This window comes from Pan troglodytes, chromosome 18 (assembly GCF_028858775.2).
Source record: "Pan troglodytes isolate AG18354 chromosome 18, NHGRI_mPanTro3-v2.0_pri, whole genome shotgun sequence".
NCBI classification, from domain to species: Eukaryota; Metazoa; Chordata; class Mammalia; order Primates; family Hominidae; genus Pan; species Pan troglodytes.
Window position 1 is genome coordinate 75,865,437 of NC_072416.2, and position 20,591 is coordinate 75,886,027.

Consider the following 20,591-nt stretch of genomic DNA (forward strand, 5'->3'; position numbering starts at 1 on the left):
CTTGCTTCCATAGAAGCCCAAGGAGCCCGGCAGAAACTGCTTTGAGCAACCAGGAACACCCGGCCCTAAGCCCCGCCCCGCGCCTCTCCCCACCTCAAGTCCCGCCTCTGGCTATAAGCCCAGCCCCGCCCCGCCCCGCCCCGATCCCGGCCTCCGATCCCAGATCTCGCACCGCCCCGCCCCCTGTCTCCGCCCCAGACACCACCCCGCCTCGTGCTCTAAGCCCCGCCCCTCTCTCTGGCTTTAGGCCGCTCCCAAGCCCAGAGCTGCTCTGCGCAAGCGCGACCGACCGAGCAGCTCCGAGGAGTCCGCCCGGAAACAAACATTCCCCAGGGCAATGTCACGACTTGGTCTTCCCCAGGAGCCAGTCAGGTAAAGGCTTTCCGGGCCCTGGCACCCCGAGCTTGGTCAGGCCCGGCCTTGATCGTAGCGGAGGCCACCGGGGCCTTTTGGCCGGGACTGATTTTGCAGCTCCCGCCAGTCCACCTGCGAGCGCCGGATGGGGGAGCACTCGCCTCCAGCAACCCGCAGGGTCCCCGAACCTTTGCACTGCTCTGGCCAGGAACAGAGCCGGCTTAAGCCACTATGGTTTACATACACGCTGCTCCCCTTCCCAGCCGGCTTGGCTGTTCTGCAATCCGCGTCTCCAGAGTTGGACCCCAGGACCCCCGACGGTGGCACAGACCCGCGCCAGGCAGCCCCGGATTCAAGTCCCCCGGTGGCTACTTTCAGTTGTGACCTTGGGTCTGTCAGTTTCTTAAACTCTCTGAGCCTGGAGGTGACCCTGTGATCACTTGCCGGGCTGTTGTGAGGATAAAATGAGAAACGTCAAAAGTGAGACCATGCTCAGAACGGGGTGGCTGCTACTGCTGTTGATACCTTGGTGATTATTCCAGCGGCCAGCCCCTAAAGTGGACAGATAACGTTTTTGCAGCCTTTTACTTTGGCTGGTTTGTCTGGTCAGTTCTGTGGTTTCCGGGTGGTTAAAAGCCACCAGCCCACAGTTTCCTTTTCTGGAGGCGGGCCTGCGTGCGTCAGATGCACTGTGCAATCCCTGTGCCAGCATTCACTGATTTTTTTCAGGCCATTTGGTCTTTGAAATACACTGCCGTTACCCAACCACATCTGGTGAGCACCCTGCCATCTAGAAAGAGGCAAAAAATAGCAAGTACCTCCTGCAAACAACTGCTTATCTAATGATGGGGAGATTTATGACAGTGGTTACCATTCCCTGAGCACCAGCTGTGTGCCAGCCACAGTATATGAACTGCATCATTTAATCTTCTTAAATATCCTCAAGCCTGACACAAATGAAGATGAAACTCAGAGAAGTCATTTGTATACACTTTTTTTTTTTTTTTTGAGACAGAGTCTCACTCTGCCGCCCTGGCTACAGTGCAGTAGGCAATCTCGGCTCACTGCAGCCTCTGCCTCCTGGGTTCAAGCGATTCTCCTGCCTCAACCTTCTGAGTAGCTGGGATTACAGGCATGTGCCACGATGCCCGGCTAATTTTTGTATGTTTAGTAGAGGCGGGGTTTTACCATGTTGGCCAGGCTGGTCTCGAACTCCTGACTTCAAGTGATTCACCTTCCTCAGTCTCCCAAAGTGCCGGGATTACAGGCATGAGCCACTGTACCAGGCCTCCTATATACATTTGAAGCCAATTCTGGGTATCTTAAATAGCTGATTCTGCCCACTATGCAAAGCTGCCTTCCCACAGAAAAAGTAAAATCAACTGTTCCTTTTCTAGGGCTGCCATAACAGAGTACCACACACTGGGTGTTTTAAAACAATAGAAATGGTCTCTCATGGCTGTGAAGCCTGGAAGTCCAAAATCAAGGTATCGGCAGGGCCACACTCCCTTAGAAGGCTCTGGGGGTGACCTTTCCTTGCCTCTTCCAGTTTCTGGTGGTTTCTGGCATTCCTTGGCTCACAGCAGCATCACTTCAACCTCTGCCGCCATCTTCACATGGTCTTCTTCCCTGTGTGCATCTCTCCATGTTTTTTCTTCTTCTTTTATTTTCTTTTATTTTTGAGTCGGGTCTCACTCTGTCACCCAGGCCGGAGTGCAGTGGTGCAATCATGGCTCACTGCAGCCTTGAACTCTGGGGCTCAAGTGATCCTCCCACTTCCGCCTTCCAAGTAGCTGGGAATACAGTTGCATGCCCCATGCCTAAGCTAATTTATGCTTTATTTTTTTTTACTTTTGTAGAGACAGGGTCTTGCTATGTTGACCAGGCTGGTTTCAAACTCCTGGGCCCAAGCAATTCTCCCGCCTCAACCTCCCAGTGTTGGGATTACAGGCGTGAGCCACTGCACTCGGCTCGTTTCTGCTTCTTATCAGGACAAGTCATTGGATTTAGAGCTCACTTTAACTACATCTAAAAAGATCCTATTTCTGAATAACATCACACTCTGAAGTTTGGGGTAGACATGAATTTCAGGGGTGAGGGGATACTGTTCAACCCACTATACAAACTAGCAGCAGAACACACCTGTCAAAAGGACCAAAACAAGTCCACATAGGAAGGGCACCATTTGTGGTTTTAAATCCAAATGCTTGCATATTATTGGGAAATTGTTCTCAAAATGTGTTCCCCTGTCCACAGCGTCAGTAACGCTGTCATGAGGGAGTTTGATACAAATGCTAATTCTCAGGCCCTACACCAGAGTTACTGAGTCACAGTCTGGGACTGAACCTAGCAGTCTATGTGACAGCCAGCCCTCCAGGTGATTCTGTTGCTGCTAAAGCTTGGGAACCACTATTATAAGCAGTTGAAGACATAAGAGTTTGAGAACATAAGGGCCAGCTTAACAGAAGGTAGTCTTCTAACCTTCTAACCTTAACAATGACTTTTTCATCAAACCTGTCTTCTCTGAATATAATTATGGGTTTCAAAATTCAACTGTTGCATTATTGAAAAAACATTTTACCATACTTTATGTTTCAAAGAGAACCTGTGTACTAAACTGTGTGCTTAGAAGGTTTTTTTGTCATTTTCATCTTGCGAACAACCATGCAATTTAGAATCATTTCTGTCGTGTTATTGAAAAATACACAGAGAGCCAGAAATGGCAAACTCCTAAATACACAACAAAGCAGAAACAGAGGCAGGACTATAAGCTTTCTACCATAACTCTGCTTGCTAAAATGTCTGTCTGGTTTGTTTTTATTTTAGAAACAGTTTGCTAGATGATGCTAAGGCCCGCTTAAGAAAGTATGATATTGGAGGCAAATATTCTCACTTGCCATATAACAAATACTCCGTCCTTTTGCCATTGGTGGCTAAAGAAGGAAAACTCCATTTGTTGTTCACCGTCCGGTCAGAGAAGGTAGGTGGACAAAAAATTTCCTGCCCTTAAACCTCAGGACATCAGAAGACCTCACGAGATTTTGTCACTTGCACACACTTTGATGCCAAAATTCTCAAAAGGGCTTTCAAAATTGTGATGTCAGAGGCATACAACCACAAGCCACAGGATAACATGGTGTTTCTTGGAGAAGGTTTAACAAGAAAATGAAGGTATTTAGCTAGCAAGCAGTTTAAAACGCTTTCACACTAGGGTTACCTAACCTTGGTGCTGTTGGCATTTGGGGCTGAATAATTCTTTGTTGTGGAGGCTGTCCTGTATAATGTGGTGTGTTTACCATCATCCTTGGCCTCTACCCACCAGATGCCAGTAGCACACACAAACACAAGCTCACACACACCTTTGTCCCTTTGTCCAGTATGCCAGTAGCACACACACCACAAATGTCTTCAGAATTGCCTACTATCCTGGCAGGATTGAGGGTGCCAAATTGCCCCCCACCAAGGGCCACTGTTTTAGACTATCCCACCCCCAGTATAATGTGAAAATACTAGAGCATAGAAGTTAACGGCCTAGGCTCTAAAGCTAGCTGTCCATGTTGAATCCAGGCTCTCTCCTTGCCAGCTGTGACTTTGGCCTCGTTACTTGCCCTCTCTGTACTTCAGTCTTTTCACTTGTAAAATGAGTACAAAATATTAGTAACTGCTTCATACAGCTGCTATGAACATTTCACAGGGTAACAAATGTAAAGCACCTATATAACCCAGGTACTTGGCAAGGAAGAATTCAGTAAGTTTTAGCTGTCATCGTTAGTGTCAAGTGACCTGTCAGACATGACCTGAAGTTTTAAGATAAATGATGTCACTTTAAAGAAATATGGGCTGGGAATGGAGTTTCTGGCTCACCCCTTGTATTGGTCCATTCTTGCACTGCTATAACGAAATACCTGAGGCCGGGTGTGGTGGCTCACGCCTGTAATCCCAGCACTTTGAGAGGCCAAGGTGGGAGGATCACGAGGTCAGCAGTTCGAGACAAGCCTGACCAACATGGTGAAACCCCATCTCTACTAAAAATACAAAAGAATTAGCCAGGCATGGTGGCACACACCTGTAATCCCAGCTACTCAGGAGGCTGAGGCAGGAGAAACACTTGAAACCAGGAGGCGGAGGTTGCAGTGAGCCGAGATTGTGCCACTGCACTCCAGCCTGAGCAACAGCGAGACTCCGTCTCAAAAAAATAAAGAAAGAAAAAGAAATATCTGAGACTGGGTAATTTATAAAGAAAAGAGGTTTCATTGACTCATGGTTCTGCAGGCTGTACAGGAAGCATGACACAGGCATCTGCTCAGTTTCTGGAAAGGCCTCAGGGAGTTTACCATCATGGCAGAAGGCAGACGGGGAGCAGGAGCAAGAGAGAGAGCAGGGAAATACCACACACTTTTAAATGGCCCCGGATCTCATGAGAACTCACTCACTATCATGGGGACAGTGCCAAGATGATGGTGCTAAACCATGTGTGAGAAATCTGCCCCTGTGATCCAGTCACCTCCCACCAGGCCCCACCTCCAACACTGGGGACTCCAGTTCAACATGAGATTTGGGCAAGGACAAATATCGAAACTCTATCACCCCCGCACCCGTGAGCGCAGTCACTTTCCCTTGCTGTGGGGAACTTCCAAGGAAAAGCTGGTGAAGCAGTCATTTTAAGGTTATCCAAGTACAAAAAGAAAATAAGCCATATTAACAGGCTTTTTAAGCAGAATAATGAAAAGTATTTTGTTTAAAAAAAAAATGCCAAGGAATCAGCTGGAGTTTTGTGGACGTGGAAGTAGACTTGTGTGGATTGTGTTCAGTCTGAGCCAGGCAGAAATGCCGTGAACTCAGGACATGATAGAAATCCAGGTTCCAAGGGGAAATACTTAAATGGAAACCAGGGGACCAGTGTCTGTTCCCACCTCTGCCAATAAACACAGGAGAAGCACTTACATAGATTTTTAAAAATTATCAGATATGGCCGTGTGCGGTGGCTCACGCCTGTAATCCCAGCACTTTGGGAGGCTGAGGTGGGCGGATCACCTGAGGTCAGGAGTTCGAGACCAGTCTGGCCAACATGGCAAAACCATGTCTCTACTAAAAATACAAAAAATTAGCCAGGCGTGGTAGTGGGTGCCTGTAATCCCAGCTACTGGGGAGGCTGAGGCAGGGAGAATCACTTGAACCTGGGAGGTGGAGGTTGCACTGAGCCGAGATCGTGCCACTGCGCTCCAGCCTGGGCAACAGAGCAAGAATCTATCTCAATAATGAATAAATAAATAAAAATTAATTAATTAATTAATTAAAAAAAAGAGAATTGTCTAACAAACAATAATATAGGAAATCTAGACAATACCACAAATTCAACCAAGGGGGTCTCTAGTTTCTTTTGTTTCACCCAGAGCCGCTTTTGCCTGTTGATTATTAAGGTCACTTTTTAAAAACTATTTAAATTTAATTCAATCTGATTGTAAACACTATGTGGCTGTAGGGGTGAGAAATTCCCTCTAGAGTTCTACTGGAGCTCTGCCCCTCACACAAGCAGGGAGCTGGTAGGAGATTTCCCCCCAGTGCATGGGGAAAGCAGGGCAAGAAGTGGGTTAACCCTTCTCAAATGTGCAATCTCCCACTAGCTCTGGAACCTCGAACAAGTTTCTTTTTCTTTTTTTTTGAGAAGGATTCTCACTCTGTCACCCAGGCTGGAGTGCAGTGGCGTGATCTCAGCTCACTGCAACCTCCACCTCTTGGGTTCAAGCAATTCTCCCACCTCAGCCTCCCAATTAGCTGGGATTACAGGTGCACACCACCACACCTGGCTAATTTTTGTATTTTTAGTAGAGAGGGAGTTTCACCATGTTGGTTGGCCAGGCTGATCTTGAACTCCTGATCTCAGGTGATCTGCTCATCTTGGCCTCCCAAAGTGCTAGGATGACAAGCGTGTGCCACCACGCCCAGCCTGCAAAGTTCTTAAATCTCTTAATTGCCTCAGTTTTCTCATCCCTAAAATGGGCCTGAAAACAGCGCCTCATGTGCAGGGTTGTTCTGAGCCTGAAAGAGATCTGTAAAACGCCCAGCATGGCTGCTGGCATGCCATAGTGCTGCATGCTGTTGGATGCTACCTATGTTTTCGTTATCTCCTTGTCCGGGTCCACCTTGGATAAGGGACTCCTCTCAGAACCCTAGATCCCTGGTGCCCAGCAAAGAGCTGGCAAACCCCTTTCTCCATTGCACACCTGGGCACAGCCCTTCAGGCCTTCAAAGCCACCCACTTTATAGTTTTCAGGAATTAGCTGCTCTGCATTATCGGTCCTGCTCTTCTCCTCCACACCCTTGACTTCGCATCCCTCCTCTGTCTCCTCTTTTACCCTCCTCCACCCTCCTCCCTGCACCCCATTCTCTGGGACTGGAAGTAGGCAAGAGAAAATTCAGGAACAAAGCAAAGATTGACGTCTTAGGAAATTAGGCTGCAGCTTTACTTGGCCTCTGAGTAGCATTTCAGAAGGTTTTACTGAATAAAAAATGTATACTATTTATCAAAAAAATAACTGACAGCTTTTGTGCTTAGAGCCCTTTGCAGTGCTAATAGTTTTTGATTAGTCAGTTTTAGAAATGTGCCTATTTTCTTCAAAACAGCGTAATATTTTCTTTTTTAAAAACAAAATTAAATAGATTTATCTTTTTAGATTTAAATAGATTTAACTTGTAGAGATTTATCCTGTACAATATGATGTTTTGAAGTATATATTCACTGTGGAATGACTAAATCTAGCTAATTAATGTACTACCTCACATCATAGTAACATACTACTTCACATAGTAACATATCACCACACACAATACCTCACATAGTAACATATTACTATACATATTACCTCACATAGTAACATATCACCATATACATCATATAGTAACATGTCATCATACATATTTTCTTCAAAATAGCATATTTTCTTTAAAAAAAAATTTAGGCCAGGCATGGCTCACACCTGTAATCCCAGCATTTTGAGAGGCCAAGGTGTGGGGATCACCTGAGGTCAGGAGTTTGAGACCAGCCTGGCCAACATGGTGAAACCCCGTCTCTACTAAAAATGCAAAATTAGCTGGGTGTGGTGGTGCACGCCTGTAGTTCCAGCTACTCGGGAGGCTGAGGCAGGAGAATCGCTTGAACCTAGAAGGCAGAGGTTGCAGTGAACCGAGATTATCCCACTGCACTCCAGCCTGGGCGACAGAGCGAGACTCTATCTCAATAAATAAATAAATAAATAAATGAAATTTAAATCAACAGAAAAAATTGTGTAGATTTATCCTGTACAATATGATGTTTTGAAGTATATATTCACTACAGAATGACTAAATCTAGCTAATCAATGTACTAACTCACATAGTAACATATTACCACACACATTACCTCACATAGTAACATATTAACACATATACTACCTCATATGGTAACATATCACCACATACATTACCTCACATAGTAACATATTAAAACACATACTACCTCATATGGTAACATATCACCACACATAACATACTATCTCACATAGTCATCATCTTTGCACTAAGAACACTTTATATCCATTCAGCAATTTTCAAGAATACAGTATGTTAACTATAGTTACCATAGTATACAAAACATCTCTTGAATTTATTCCTCCTGACTGGCTGAAACTTTTTATCTTTTGACCAACATCTCCCCAACCTCCCACCAAACCACCTCAGCGGCTAGTAACCACCATTCTACTCTCTACTTCTCTGAGACTGACTTTTTAATATTCCACATATGAATGAGATCATGTGGCATCTGTGACTGGCTTATTTTACCTAACATAATTTCCTCCAGGTTCATCCATGTTGTCACAAATGACAGGATTTCCTTCTTTTTTATGAGTGAATAATATTCCTCTCTGTATATACATTTTCTTCATTCACTTGTTGATGGATACTCAGGTTGATTCCATGTCTTGGCCATTGTGAACAATGCTGCAGTGAACCTGGGTGTGCAGATACCTCTTTGATATACTGATTTCATTTCCTTTGGATATATAACCAGTAGTGGGATTGCTGGATCATATGGCAATTCTGTTTTTAATTTTTTGGGAAACCTCCATACTGTTTTCCACAATGATTGTACTAATTTACATTCCCACCAAGAGTGTGTGATAGTTCCCTCTTTTCCATATCCTCAACAACACTTTACCTTTTGTTTTTTAGATAATGGCCATTCTAAAAGGTGTGAGGTAATGTCTCTCTGTGGTTTTAATTTGAATTTTCCTGGTGATTAGTTATGTTAAGCATTTTTTTCATATACCTTTTCAGAAATGTCTATTTAGTTCCTTTGTCCATTTTTTAATTGTTTTTTTTTTATTATTGATAGTGAGTTGAGTTCCTTATATATTTTGGATACTAGCCCCTTTTCAGATGTATGGTTTGCAAATATTTTCTCCCATTCCACAGATTGTCTTTTCATTCTGTTGAGTGTTTCCTTAGCTGTGCAAAAGCTTTTTAGTTGAAGTAACCCCATGTTTTATTTTTGCTTTCATTGCCTGTGCTTTTGGGGTCATATTTTAAAAATCATTGCCCAGACCAAGGATAACATTTTCTTGAGAGCAATGTTCTCACTAATCCAAAATGATCTTTTCCAATTCCTATTACCTATTAATTGGAATAGGTGTACAAGGCAAATTGAATAAAATTGGTATGCTATGAGATATTTTTGAAACCTTTCAAAATACAGTCATGTGCTGCAAAAGTGTTTTTCTATCAATGATGGACCATATATACAATGGTGGCCCCATAAGATGATAATGGAGCTGAAAATTCCTATCACCAACTGACATCATAGCAGTCATAATGTCATAGCACGATACATTACTCACATGTTTGTGGTGATGCTGGTATAAACAAACCTACTGTGTTGCCAGTGGTCTAAAAGTATAGCACATACAATTATGCACCATATATAATACTTGATAATGATAAAAAATGACATTTCTGGTTTATGAAATTTACTACACTATTCTTTTAAATCATTATTTTAGAGTGTTCTTCTTCTACTTATTTTTAAAAAATAACTATAAAGCAGCCTTAGTAAGGTCCTTCAGGAGGTATTCCAAAAAACACACGCATTGTTATTGTAGGAGATGAGAGCTCCATGTATGTTATTGTTGCCCCTGAAGACCTTCCAGTGGGACAAGAGGTAGAGGTAGAAGACACTGATATTGATTATTCTGTGTGTTGTATCTTAGTTTTTAGCAAGAAAGTTTAAAAAGAAAAAAAAATCCTTAAAAATAGAAAAAAGCTTCTAGAATAAGGATATAATGAAAATATTTTGTATAGCTGTGTAATGTATTTGTTTTAAGCTAAGTGTTATTACAAAAGAGTCAAAAAATTAAAAATTAAAAGGTTTAGAAAGTAAGAAGTAATAGTAAGCTATAGTTAATTTATTATTTAAAAAAGAAAAAGGCTGGGGGGTGGTGGCTTATACCTGTAATCCCAGCACTTTGGGAGGCCGAGGTGGAGGGAACCATCTGAGGTCAGGAGTTCGAGACCAGCCTGGCCAACATGGCAAAACCTCATCTCTACTAAAAATACAAAAATTAGCCAGGCATGCTGGCGGGTGCCTGTAATTCCAGCTACTTGGGAGGCTGAGGCAGGAGAATCACTTGAACTCAGGAGGCAGAGGCTGCAGGGAGCTGAGATCCCATCACTGCACTCCAGCCTGGTCAACAGATGAGAACACGTCTCAAAAAAAAAAAAAGAAAGAAAAAGAAAAATATTTTTATAAACATACTATAGCCTAAGTGTCTAGTGTTTATGAAGTCTAGAGCAGTGTTTAATGTCCTAGGCCTTCACATCCACTCACCACCCACTCATTCACTGACTCACACAGAGCAGCTTTCAGTCCTGCAAGCTCCATTTATGGTAAATGCCCCATACTGGTGAACCATTTTTGATATTTTATACCATATTTTTACTGTACCTTTTCCGTGTTTAGATGCAAAAATACTTACCATTATGTTACTATTGCCTGCAATATCCAGGACAGTAAAATGGTATACAGGTTGTAGCCCAGAAGCAGTAGCTACACCATATAGCCTAGGTTTGTAGTAGTCTATATTATCCAGGTTTGTGCAAGTGCACCCTGTGTTGTTTACACGATGATGAAATCGCGTAATGCATTTTTCAGAACGTGTCCCTGTTGTTGAGTAACACGTGACTGTACATTTAAAACAAGCATCATATCAGGTCTGTGTTTCTGTCAAGCCTGATGACTGCTTGGAGGCGCGTCTGTCCCTGGCTGCCGTGGAGTTGAACGTTCTAACAATAAAGCACTTTTTCAGAGTTGCTGTAACATTAGGTGTATTTCTTATGCATTTGGTGAGACATATTTGCAGTCGGTGGTGAGTGTTCAAGACAGTAGAAATATGTCCATCAGCCTTCTTTTCACCTGTTCTCACAACTGTAATTGATGTGAAGATGTCTAAGGATTTAGCTATGGCAGCAATTTCTGCAGTGTTCCTGATTTATCAGCACAGAAGGACTTAAAAAAAATTTTTTAAGGCTTGCCCAAATGAGGCTGAAGACTATAAAATGTCAAAAAGTTTATCATGGCATTGTCTTAGTCCTCTCAAGCTGCTATAACAAAACACCTTAGACTGGGTGGCTTATAAACAACAGATATTAATTCTCACAGTTCTGGAGGCTGGGAAGTCCAAGATCAAGCAGCCAGAAGATTTGGTGTCTGGTGAGGGCCCTGTTTCAGTTCATAGATAGTCATCCTTTCAGTGTCCTTACAGGGAAAGGGGCAAAGGGTCTGTCTCTGGCCTCTTTTATAAGGGCATTCATCTCATTGATGAGGGCTCTGCCCCCATGACCTAATCACCTCCCAAAGATCCCACCTCCTAATACCATCACCTTAGGGGTGAGGATTTCAACATATGGATTCGTGGGAGAATAAACATTCAGGCCATTGCAGGCATCTAGTTTATCCTTACATAGATATATGGCCTAGGTGCTAAAAATGGCAACATGATCTCTTGATTGAGCTTCTCAATGTCCAGGACTGACCTTACAAGTTCTCATTATTAAATATTTAATGTGGCCAGGCACCATTCCCGTGCATCCGCTCCATCCTCATGGAACAATCTTCACAGCTCTGTGAGGAGCACACTGTCATTACCCCATTGCACACAGTTGGAAAGAGGCAGACCCAGGACTCTTGCTGAGCCTGAGGGCTCCTTGACAATTCAGGAGAGAAAGGATAGTGGGTACTAGGCACGAGTGGGCATAAAAGAAATTGAGGTCACTCTGCTGAGATATTTGGCCCTGCAGAAGAGAGAACAGTGGAGGGTTTGTGCCTCTCCACTTCTGCCCAAGATATGAGAGAAATAATTTTAAAGACAGAGATAAGAAAGGGGGTAATTTTAGGATGCTATAAATAGAGACACTGTCAGTTCTCCTAAAGGCAGGAAGGAATGGAATCAAGGAAGGGGGCAATGCGGGGAAAGAGGAGACCTCTTTTCCTTTACCAACACACGCAAAGATAAACATAGATGCCAACACAATGCTAATAGCTCCAGGGCCTATATTTTTTGTGTCTTACTAAACTTTTGATAAATGTATGTTGTACTGATTAAAAACACAGGCTCGTAAATTAAACACTGGTTTACATTCCAGCTCACTGAGTGAATTTGGTCAGGTTATTTAACCTCTGTGAGCCTAAGTTCCCTTGTCTGAAAGTGGAAATAATAATAGTATAAGAGTAGCTTATGGCTGGGTGCGGTGGCTCACGCCTGTAATGCCAGCACTTTGGGAGGCCGAGGAGGGCAGATCACGAGGTCAGGAGATCGAGACCAGTCTGGCTAACACGGTGAAACCCCGTCTCTACTAAAAATACAAAAAATTAGCCGGGCATGGTGGTGGGCACCTGTAGTCCCAGCTACTCAGGAAGCTGAGGCAGGAGAATGGAGTGAACCCAGGAGGCAAGGCTTGCAGTGAGCCGAGTTCGCACACTGCACTCCAGCCTGGGACACAGAGCGGGACTCCATGTCAAAAAAGAAAAGAAAAGAGTAGCTTACCTGCCCATCAATGCATGAGTGGATAAACAAACTGTGATCTATACACACAATAGAATACTATTCAGCCATAAAAAAGGAAGTACCAATACACGTAGAACATGAAGAACCTCAAAAACATATGTGAAGGGAAAAATGCCAGACACAAAAGTCGAGACTAGGTAAATCCACAGAGACAGAAAGCAGGGACAGAGTGAGAGGGGAATGAGAATCAACTGTCGTATGGGGTTTCCTTCTGGGATGATGAAAATATTCTGGAATGAGATAGTAGGGATGATTGTACAACACAGTAAATGTGTTAAATGTCTCTGCTTTTTTTCACTTTAAAATGGTTACTTTTATGTGAATTTCACCTCGTTCAAAAAATAGTAGGTTATAGGACTGTTCTGAGGACCCAGTGGGAAAAATCTTTATGAAACAACATGCCCAGAACATAATAAGCAGCCAGTAAAGGACTCAACAAAATTATCTGTTGATAATATTGCCCCTTATATTATTCTTTCAGCTTTTTCCCCCTAGCAGTGTCAATCTGTGTGTGTGTGATATGATTTGGATCCTGTCCCCACCCAAATCTCATGTTCACTTGTAATCCCCAATATTGGACCTGGGGCCTGGTGGGAGGTGATTTGATCATGCGGGCGGATTTCCCCCTTGGTACTGTCATCACAATAGTGAGTGAGTTCTCACGAGCTAAGGTTGTTTAAAAGTGTGTAGCACCTCCCCTCCCTCTCTCTGTCTCCCGCTCCAGCTATGTGAAGTGCTTGCTCCTCCTTTGCCTTCCACCATGATTGTAAGTTTCCTGAGGTCTCCCCAGAAGCCAAGCAGATGCCAGCATCATGCTCCCTGTACGGCCTGCGAGACTGTGAGCCAACTAAACCTCTATTCTTTATAAACTACCCAGTCTCAGTTATTTATTTATAGCAGTGCAAGAACAGATTAATACAGTGTGTGGTATCTTTTGGGGACAAATAGAATGAAAGTTAGCAGTGAGAAAAATTTTCAAGGTTCATTTCTTAAAAAGGATTCAAGAAAACACATTTTTGGGCAATAGGGGTCTTGATACCACCACCTGGGTAAGAATGGTCTCTGGTACAAAATAGAAGTTCAGTAAGTATTTGTTGAATGCGTAAATAGTTCCAAAATTAGAATCCCACATTGTAGCGCTGTTCTTTCTATATCCAGCTAAGAAGGGCCCCTGGAGAAGTTTGCTTCCCTGGAGGTAAGCGTGACCCTACAGACATGGATGATGCAGCCACAGCTCTCCGGGAAGCCCAGGAGGAAGTGGGTCTCCGTCCTCATCAAGTGGAAGTTGTCTGCTGCCTGGTGCCATGTCTTATTGATGTAAGGGTTTCCTCAGACACTCATGAGCACCGTCCCCACCCCAAGGTGGATCTACTGTTCTCAGGATTCCACATTTTCCAAACATAACCCCAAAGAGTACTGTACATAAAGTCAAGAGAACAGGTTCTCCTACAGACATTGCCCCTCATGAGTCAAGTGGCTGTGGGCAACCCCTTTTGCCTCTCCGGACCCCTCTTTCCCCATCCAGAAATAAAAGGGTTGAACTCCCATCAGTGGATTTCAAACTGGATGCCATAGAACCCTAGAGAGATGCTTCAGAATTATTAACATTCAGTTCACATTTATTTTTCTCCAGTATACATTGGTTTTGAGAGTTCAGTTGAAAAAATAACAGACACTCCAATGTGCTAGATACCAAATTTTAGCCCCTTGGAGACCACCAATGCATTACTTCTGCCATAAGGATATTCGTTTTTCTACATACTATAGAATAAAGCCTCTCTGTAATACATTAATTGAATAGAACCATGAAATCACTAGGCAAGCTATTTAAAAACTATTACTATTCATAACTGCATTTGTGTTGGATCAGGATTTCCTTGATAGTATAATATACATCAAAACATATTTAAAATATTTTTAAAAATGAATTTTGGAGCTGATATAACCACACCTTATTTTCTTTTTTGTTTTATTTTTTATAGAGATGGGGGTCTCGCTATGTTGATGAGGCTGGTCTCGAGCTCCTGGCCTCAAGTGATTCTCCCACCTCAGCCTCCTAAAGTGCTGGGATTACAGGTGTGAACCACTGTGCTCAGCTTCTGATCTTACTTTCTATCGGTTCACCACAACAACCTCATTGTTTTACTAACTGACTTTAGAAGGGGTAAATATTGTATTAAGAAGTATGATCTTGGATAACAGCATGATTTTACCATATAAATGTTTTAATAAAACCTTTAATTTTAATTTCAGAATAGCTGTAGACTGATGGAAAAGTCGTGAAGGTAGTACAGAGAGTTCTTATGTAGACCTAGTTTCCATATGACCATATGGAAACCATAGGAAACTAGACCATAGACCTAGTTTCCCCTGTGGTTGACATCTTACATCACTGTGTACATTTGTCACAACAAAGAAACCAGTGTCAGCATGTTACTGTTAACTGAACTCCATGCTCTGTTTGCTTTTTACTAGTTTTTCTACTAATGTCCTTTCTGTCCTGGATCTCATCTAAGATACCATATTGTATTTTGTGGTCATGTCTCCTTAGTCCTCTGGTCTGTGATAGTTTCTCAGACTTTCTTCTTCTCATGACCCTGACAGTTTTGAGATGTAGTGGTCAGGTATTTTGTAGAATGTTCCCCAATTTTGGTTTGTCTGATATTTTTCTCATCGTTAAGCTGGGGTCATAATTTGGGAACACCACAGAGGTGAAGTGCTCTCATCACACAGTATCAGAGGTAGGTATAAACTTTTCATGGTTTTTCTTTTGTTGTTGTTGTTGTTTTTGAGACGAGTCTCGCTCTGTCACCCGGGCTGGAGTGCACTGGTGCAAACTCGGCTCACTGCAAGCTCCGCCTCCCGGGTTCACACCATTCTCCTGCCTCAGCCTCCCCAGTAGCTGGGACTACAGGCGCCCATCACCGCGCCCGGCTAATTTTTTGTATTTTTAGTAGAGACGGCGTTTCACCGTGTTAGTCAGGATGGTCTCGATCCCCTGACCTCGTGATCCGCCTGCCTTGGCCTCCCAAAGTGCTGGGACTATAGACGTGAGCCACCACACCCAGCCTTAATGTTTTATATATTGGGCTTTCGGGTAAGTTTTTATTTCAAAACAACAGTCCCACTGTTGCCTAACACTTAGAAAACCAGTGGGTTAGATGATCCTTTATGTTCCACTTGACTGAAGTCTTGGTGGGGCAGTGTTTTGAAGATCAGTGATGCTGAGACAATGTCTGTCTTAATTGGGTCCTTTTTAAAAATAGAAAGGTCAGCACCCAAGGGTGGTTTTGTTTGCAAGAAGCTAGTGGCCACTCAATAAATGTTTTCTAAGTGTGTGTGTATGAAAGCGAGATGGAGACATGGGATTACACACGAAATGTGTCAATTACTTTTCCATTTGGTTTTCTAATGGGAACTCTTTACAGTTGATTTCCGCAAATCCACCAGCATTTGGAGGATTTACTTTAGAAATCAATTAACTAATTTAGCTATACTGATTAAAAGTTTCCAAAATGAGACTAACTCTGTTCCCAAGGTCCCCAGGTGCTACTGAGTTCTGCATGTGGGTGGATAGAATTCAGCAGCATTAACAGGAAAGTGTCTCCAGGAGATTCCTGGGGGCCAGATACTCCTGGAACAGGAGATTTCTAAAATGGCGTGATTGAAAGATTAAACAAAGGCTTTAAAAAAAGGTCTGCTTTGTTTGGAAGCGCAAGGGAGGATTGCTTTGTTTTTTGGCCCCTGCTAATTTTTAAAATGTATCACAAAAATGCCATTTATTGAAAATTATAAGCATAATCTAATCTACGTGGCTCTTAACCTGGAGTGATTTTTCAACCCTGGGGAATTTGGTAATGTCTGGAGATCACAGCTGGGAGGGGGAGGGTGCTATTGGCTTTTCTCAAGTGATCTCGAGTCCCAGTGATCTCGGCTCACTGCAACCTCCACCTCCCAAGTTCAAGCAATTCTCCTGCCTCAGCCTCCAGAGTAGCTACCTATGTATGTATGCACCTATGTATGTACCCGCTACATAAACCTTCCAGGCAGGCTGTGACACCACAACCCCCACCCCAATTTTCCCTTTTGTCAGACATTTATGTACTACTTTTTGCAAAGGTCTCTGAAATATACCCAGGAGTATGAGCAACACATCTGTGGTCGAATCCAGTTTCTGCCAAGTATCAGCAGAATATGCCCTTGGGCAAGTTTCTTCACGTCTCTAATTGTAGTTGTTAAGGCTTCTTCGCGATCAGATTGTTGTAAGGAATCAGAGGGTGTTGGGAACTAGACTAGGTGCCCGTAAGTTGTGGTCACCAATGGTAGCAGCAACCACGAATATTTACTGAGCATACATTGTTGGGGCTCTGTCCAGGCCCCTTCATATTCCTCTTACAACCCCAGGGTTTCTGATAACTCACTGTTACCAGATAGGGGGCCTGATCCAGACCCTAAGAGAGGGTTCTAGGATCTCACAGGGTGAGTCCATAAAGTGAAAGCAAGTTTATTAGAAAAGTAAAGAAAAAAAAGAATGGCTATTCCATAACAGAGCAACAGCATGTGCTGCTGGTTGGCCATTTTTATGGTTATTTCTTGATCATATGCTAAACAAGGGGCGGGTTATTCATGAGTTTTCCAGGAAAGGGATGGGCAATTCCCAGAGGTGAGGGTTCCTCCCATTTTTAGACCATGTAGGGTAACTTCCTGACATTGCCGTGGCATTTGTAATCTGTCATGGCACTGGTGGGAGTATCTTTTAACATTCTAATGCTTTCTAATTATCGTATAATGAGCAGTGAGGATGACCAGAGGTTGCTTTCATTGCCATCTTGGTTTTGGTGGGTTTTGATGGCCTTCTTTACTGCAAGGTCTTTATGACTTGTATCTCAGTCTCATCTGGTGACTAAGCATGCCCTAACCTCCTGGGAATGCAGCCCAGTAGCTCCAAGCCTTATCTTACCCAGCCCCTATTCAAGATGGAGTTGCTCTGGTTCAAACGCCTCTGACAACACTTGGCATCTTTCTTCTGAATACTGGTACGCTTGATACTGGAGCCACCTTGCCATGTGTCCTGCACAGAGAGCTGGGAGTGCCTGTGAATTCACCTCTGGCAAGGTAGTCCTTAACCAGTGACTGACTGGGGCTGGGGAGCATGAAATCCCAGCTCCCTTGTCTCCATGTGGGACAAACTGCATATTAATTTACCCTCCAGAACACCCCATGGTGCCCTTGCCAGCCTTCTTCCCTTATGAGTATTGCTCCCCTCTTCCCCTTACCTGTTTCCCCTGGGAGCACTTTCTTAAAAAATCACTTGCATCTGAGTCCTTATCTCAGAGTCCACCTGGAAAACTCCATATTCAGAGACTAAGCATTTCCCCAATGCCAGGCGTGGTGTTACGTGCTGGTAGAATGTTGCCTCTGCCCTCGGGTAACTTAATGACCCCAAATTTCCTGCCCCAAGGACATACAAAGTCTATGTTCCTCTTGTCTCCTCCTGGTCCAAATGTTGACTTTCACTATTATTTTGGTTAATGGTCCAAGTTGTCTCTGTTCCTAAATTTGGTTTCCTGTCTTTGGCTGTCCCTCAGAACATTCTGCAGGCCGGATAGGTCCCAGCCTCACCATGTGTCTACCTCTCTGGCTTTTTCCACCCACTTCCTCTTGGGATGCTCCAGGAATTCCAGTTCTTCTCACTTTCTAATACAAAGGCAGGCAGCTCTTACCAGTTCCCACATCCTCACTCAGCCCTAGGCCTCCCTCTCAGGGTTTCCAGTATAACAAAACAGTCTTTCATTTGACAGCACTCATGTTCATTTGCTTTTTTACTTTTATATATTTATTTTTATTTTTGAGACTGGGCCTCTCTCTGTCACCCAGGCTGGAGTGCAGTGGCATGATCTCGGCTCACTGCAATCTATCTCCGCCTCCCAAGTTCAAGCAATTCTCCTGCCTCAGCCTCCTGAGTAGCTGGGATTACAGGCACGCACCACCACACCCGGCTAATTTGTGTATTTTTAGTAGAGACGGGATTTCATCATGTTGGCTAGGCTGGTCTCAAACTCCTGACCTCAGGTGGTCCACCCACCTCAACCTCCCAAAGTGCTGGGATTACAGGCGTGAGCCACCGCACCCGGCCACTCATGTTCATTTGCAAGCAGTTGTGGTTGTAAATAGAAATCCCTCTCCCATGTAATATATACATGTGTGTTATATAAAGTAGTTCACATATAGTTATATATAAGACACATAATTATATATATATGTGTATGTACTATGAAATTTTTCCATAAATGGGAATATGTCATAACTAGTATTATATCACTTTACTTTTCTGTTCATAAGTATAGCACATTTTTTTCTTTACTGAGAAGGAAAGATGTCTATCCCATTCTTTTTAAAGGCTACATAGTATCCTCTTTTATGGATATAACCCTAATTTATATAACCTAAATGCCTATAAATTGAAGAGTGATAACTTTAGAATTTGGGGCTGTTGTTGAAACTAATTCTTCAGGTTTATACTTGTGTCTTTTCTTACTGGTAGGAATTTATCATACAGATACACAAATGCAATTCCCAGGTCAAAGCTAACACATTTTTATGATACTGCCAAATTGCCATTCCAAAAGATTGTACTACTTTATGTTCATACAAGAAATCATTTTCAGAGTCATCTCACAGATGTCACCTCAGGTAGAGCAGGATGACTCCCATTTTAGGGGGAACATAAATTTGTTTCCAGAGTAAGCTTTCTTCCCCTTCTCCCAGGTTCGGTGTATTTTCTTAGCTCACCTAGAAGTGGCATGATTTTAGGATTTGAAGCAGTATCACTTCACTTCTTAATTTGTCTATTTTGTTTTCTGCTTTTAGACAGATACATTGATAACTCCATTTGTAGGTTTAATAGACCACAACTTCCAGGCCCAGCCGAATCCTGCTGAAGTTAAGGATGTATTCCTGGTGCCTCTGGCCTATTTCCTGCATCCACAGGTCCATGACCAGCATTACGTCACACGTCTTGGTCACCGTTTTATTAATCATATCTTTGAGTACACAAACCCTGAAGATGGTGTCACTTACCAGATCAAGGGAATGACGGCAAACCTTGCAGTGTTGGTGGCCTTTATCATTTTGGAAAAAAAACCCACCTTTGAGGTTCAATTTAATCTTAATGATGTATTAGCATCCTCTGAAGAGTTATTCCTGAAGGTTCATAAAAAAGCTACAAGCAGGTTATGATTTACTAGAGCAAGAGACAGAGAACTATTCACGAGGATTCTGTGTGTGCTTATTCATAGAACAACAACAATGCCAGCTGTTGGAATTTGACAGGTGTGAATATTTTTTCTGCAGTATGTAGTTAAAATCCTTGCCTCTTTTCCAGTTGCCTTCTATTGTCTGAAAAAGTAAAAGCCATTCAAAAATGAAAACTATGTTCATAGTGCTGCATATTTTCACCCACAATATGTTAATAATATTTTTCTTACACATATAAGAAAGAATATCTGGCACATAGTAGGCCCTTAATAAAGATTTTTTGAATATATAACCATGTGGCATTTACCTTATTTGCAGAAGGCAATATATATACACATATATAATATACACACACATATATACACACACACACATATATTTATAATATATATATATAATTATTTTTTTTTTTTGGAGAGAGACTCTTGCTCTGTCACCCAGGCTGGAGTGCAGTGGCACAATCTTGGCTCAGCTCACTGCAACCTCCACCTCCTGGGTTCAAGCGATTCTCCTGCCTCAGCCTCCCAAGTAACTGGGACTACAGGCGCCTGCCACTACACCTGGCTAATTTTTGTATTTTTAGTAGAGATGGGTTTTTGCCATGTTGGCCAGGCTGGTCTCGAACTCCTGACCTCAGGTGATCCACTCGCCTTGGACTCCCAAAGTTCTGGGATTACAGGCATGAGCCACCACACCCAGCTGGCAATATATATTTTTTAATCTGTTGTTACATGTAACAGAAACTTCTGGTCATCCATCAAAATCTATCTTCCCTGTCTAATATGGCGGTAGAGTTTAAGCTGGGTCCACAGCACTCCAGGTATAAACAGCATTACTCCGGATCCCTTGCCATTCAAGTTGACTCTGGGACTTACTTTAGGCCAA

At 43.0% G+C, this 20,591-nt stretch overlaps 1 protein-coding gene across 5 annotated transcripts; it reads left to right on the forward strand.

The window, feature by feature from the left end:
- The first annotated feature begins 227 nt into the window (after nucleotides 1-227).
- Nucleotides 228-19,993, forward strand: NUDT7 (nudix hydrolase 7). 5 transcript variants are annotated; one of them, XM_063797852.1, is made up of 5 exons: nucleotides 241-372; nucleotides 3,181-3,334; nucleotides 13,608-13,766; nucleotides 14,432-14,525; nucleotides 19,320-19,400. In XM_063797852.1, exons 1-4 carry the CDS (start codon nucleotides 338-340, stop codon nucleotides 14,507-14,509), a joined length of 426 nt encoding a protein of 141 aa, XP_063653922.1. In that variant the 5' UTR covers nucleotides 241-337; the 3' UTR covers nucleotides 14,510-14,525; nucleotides 19,320-19,400. The 5 variants fall into 5 exon arrangements, with proteins under 5 accessions (XP_511119.3, XP_063653923.1, XP_063653922.1 ...); XM_511119.8 differs by lacking the exon at nucleotides 14,432-14,525 and having other exon boundaries at nucleotides 228-372; nucleotides 19,320-19,993; XM_063797853.1 differs by lacking the exons at nucleotides 13,608-13,766; nucleotides 14,432-14,525 and adding an exon at nucleotides 13,174-13,287 and having other exon boundaries at nucleotides 240-372; nucleotides 19,320-19,993.
- The last annotated feature ends 598 nt before the right edge of the window (nucleotides 19,994-20,591 follow it).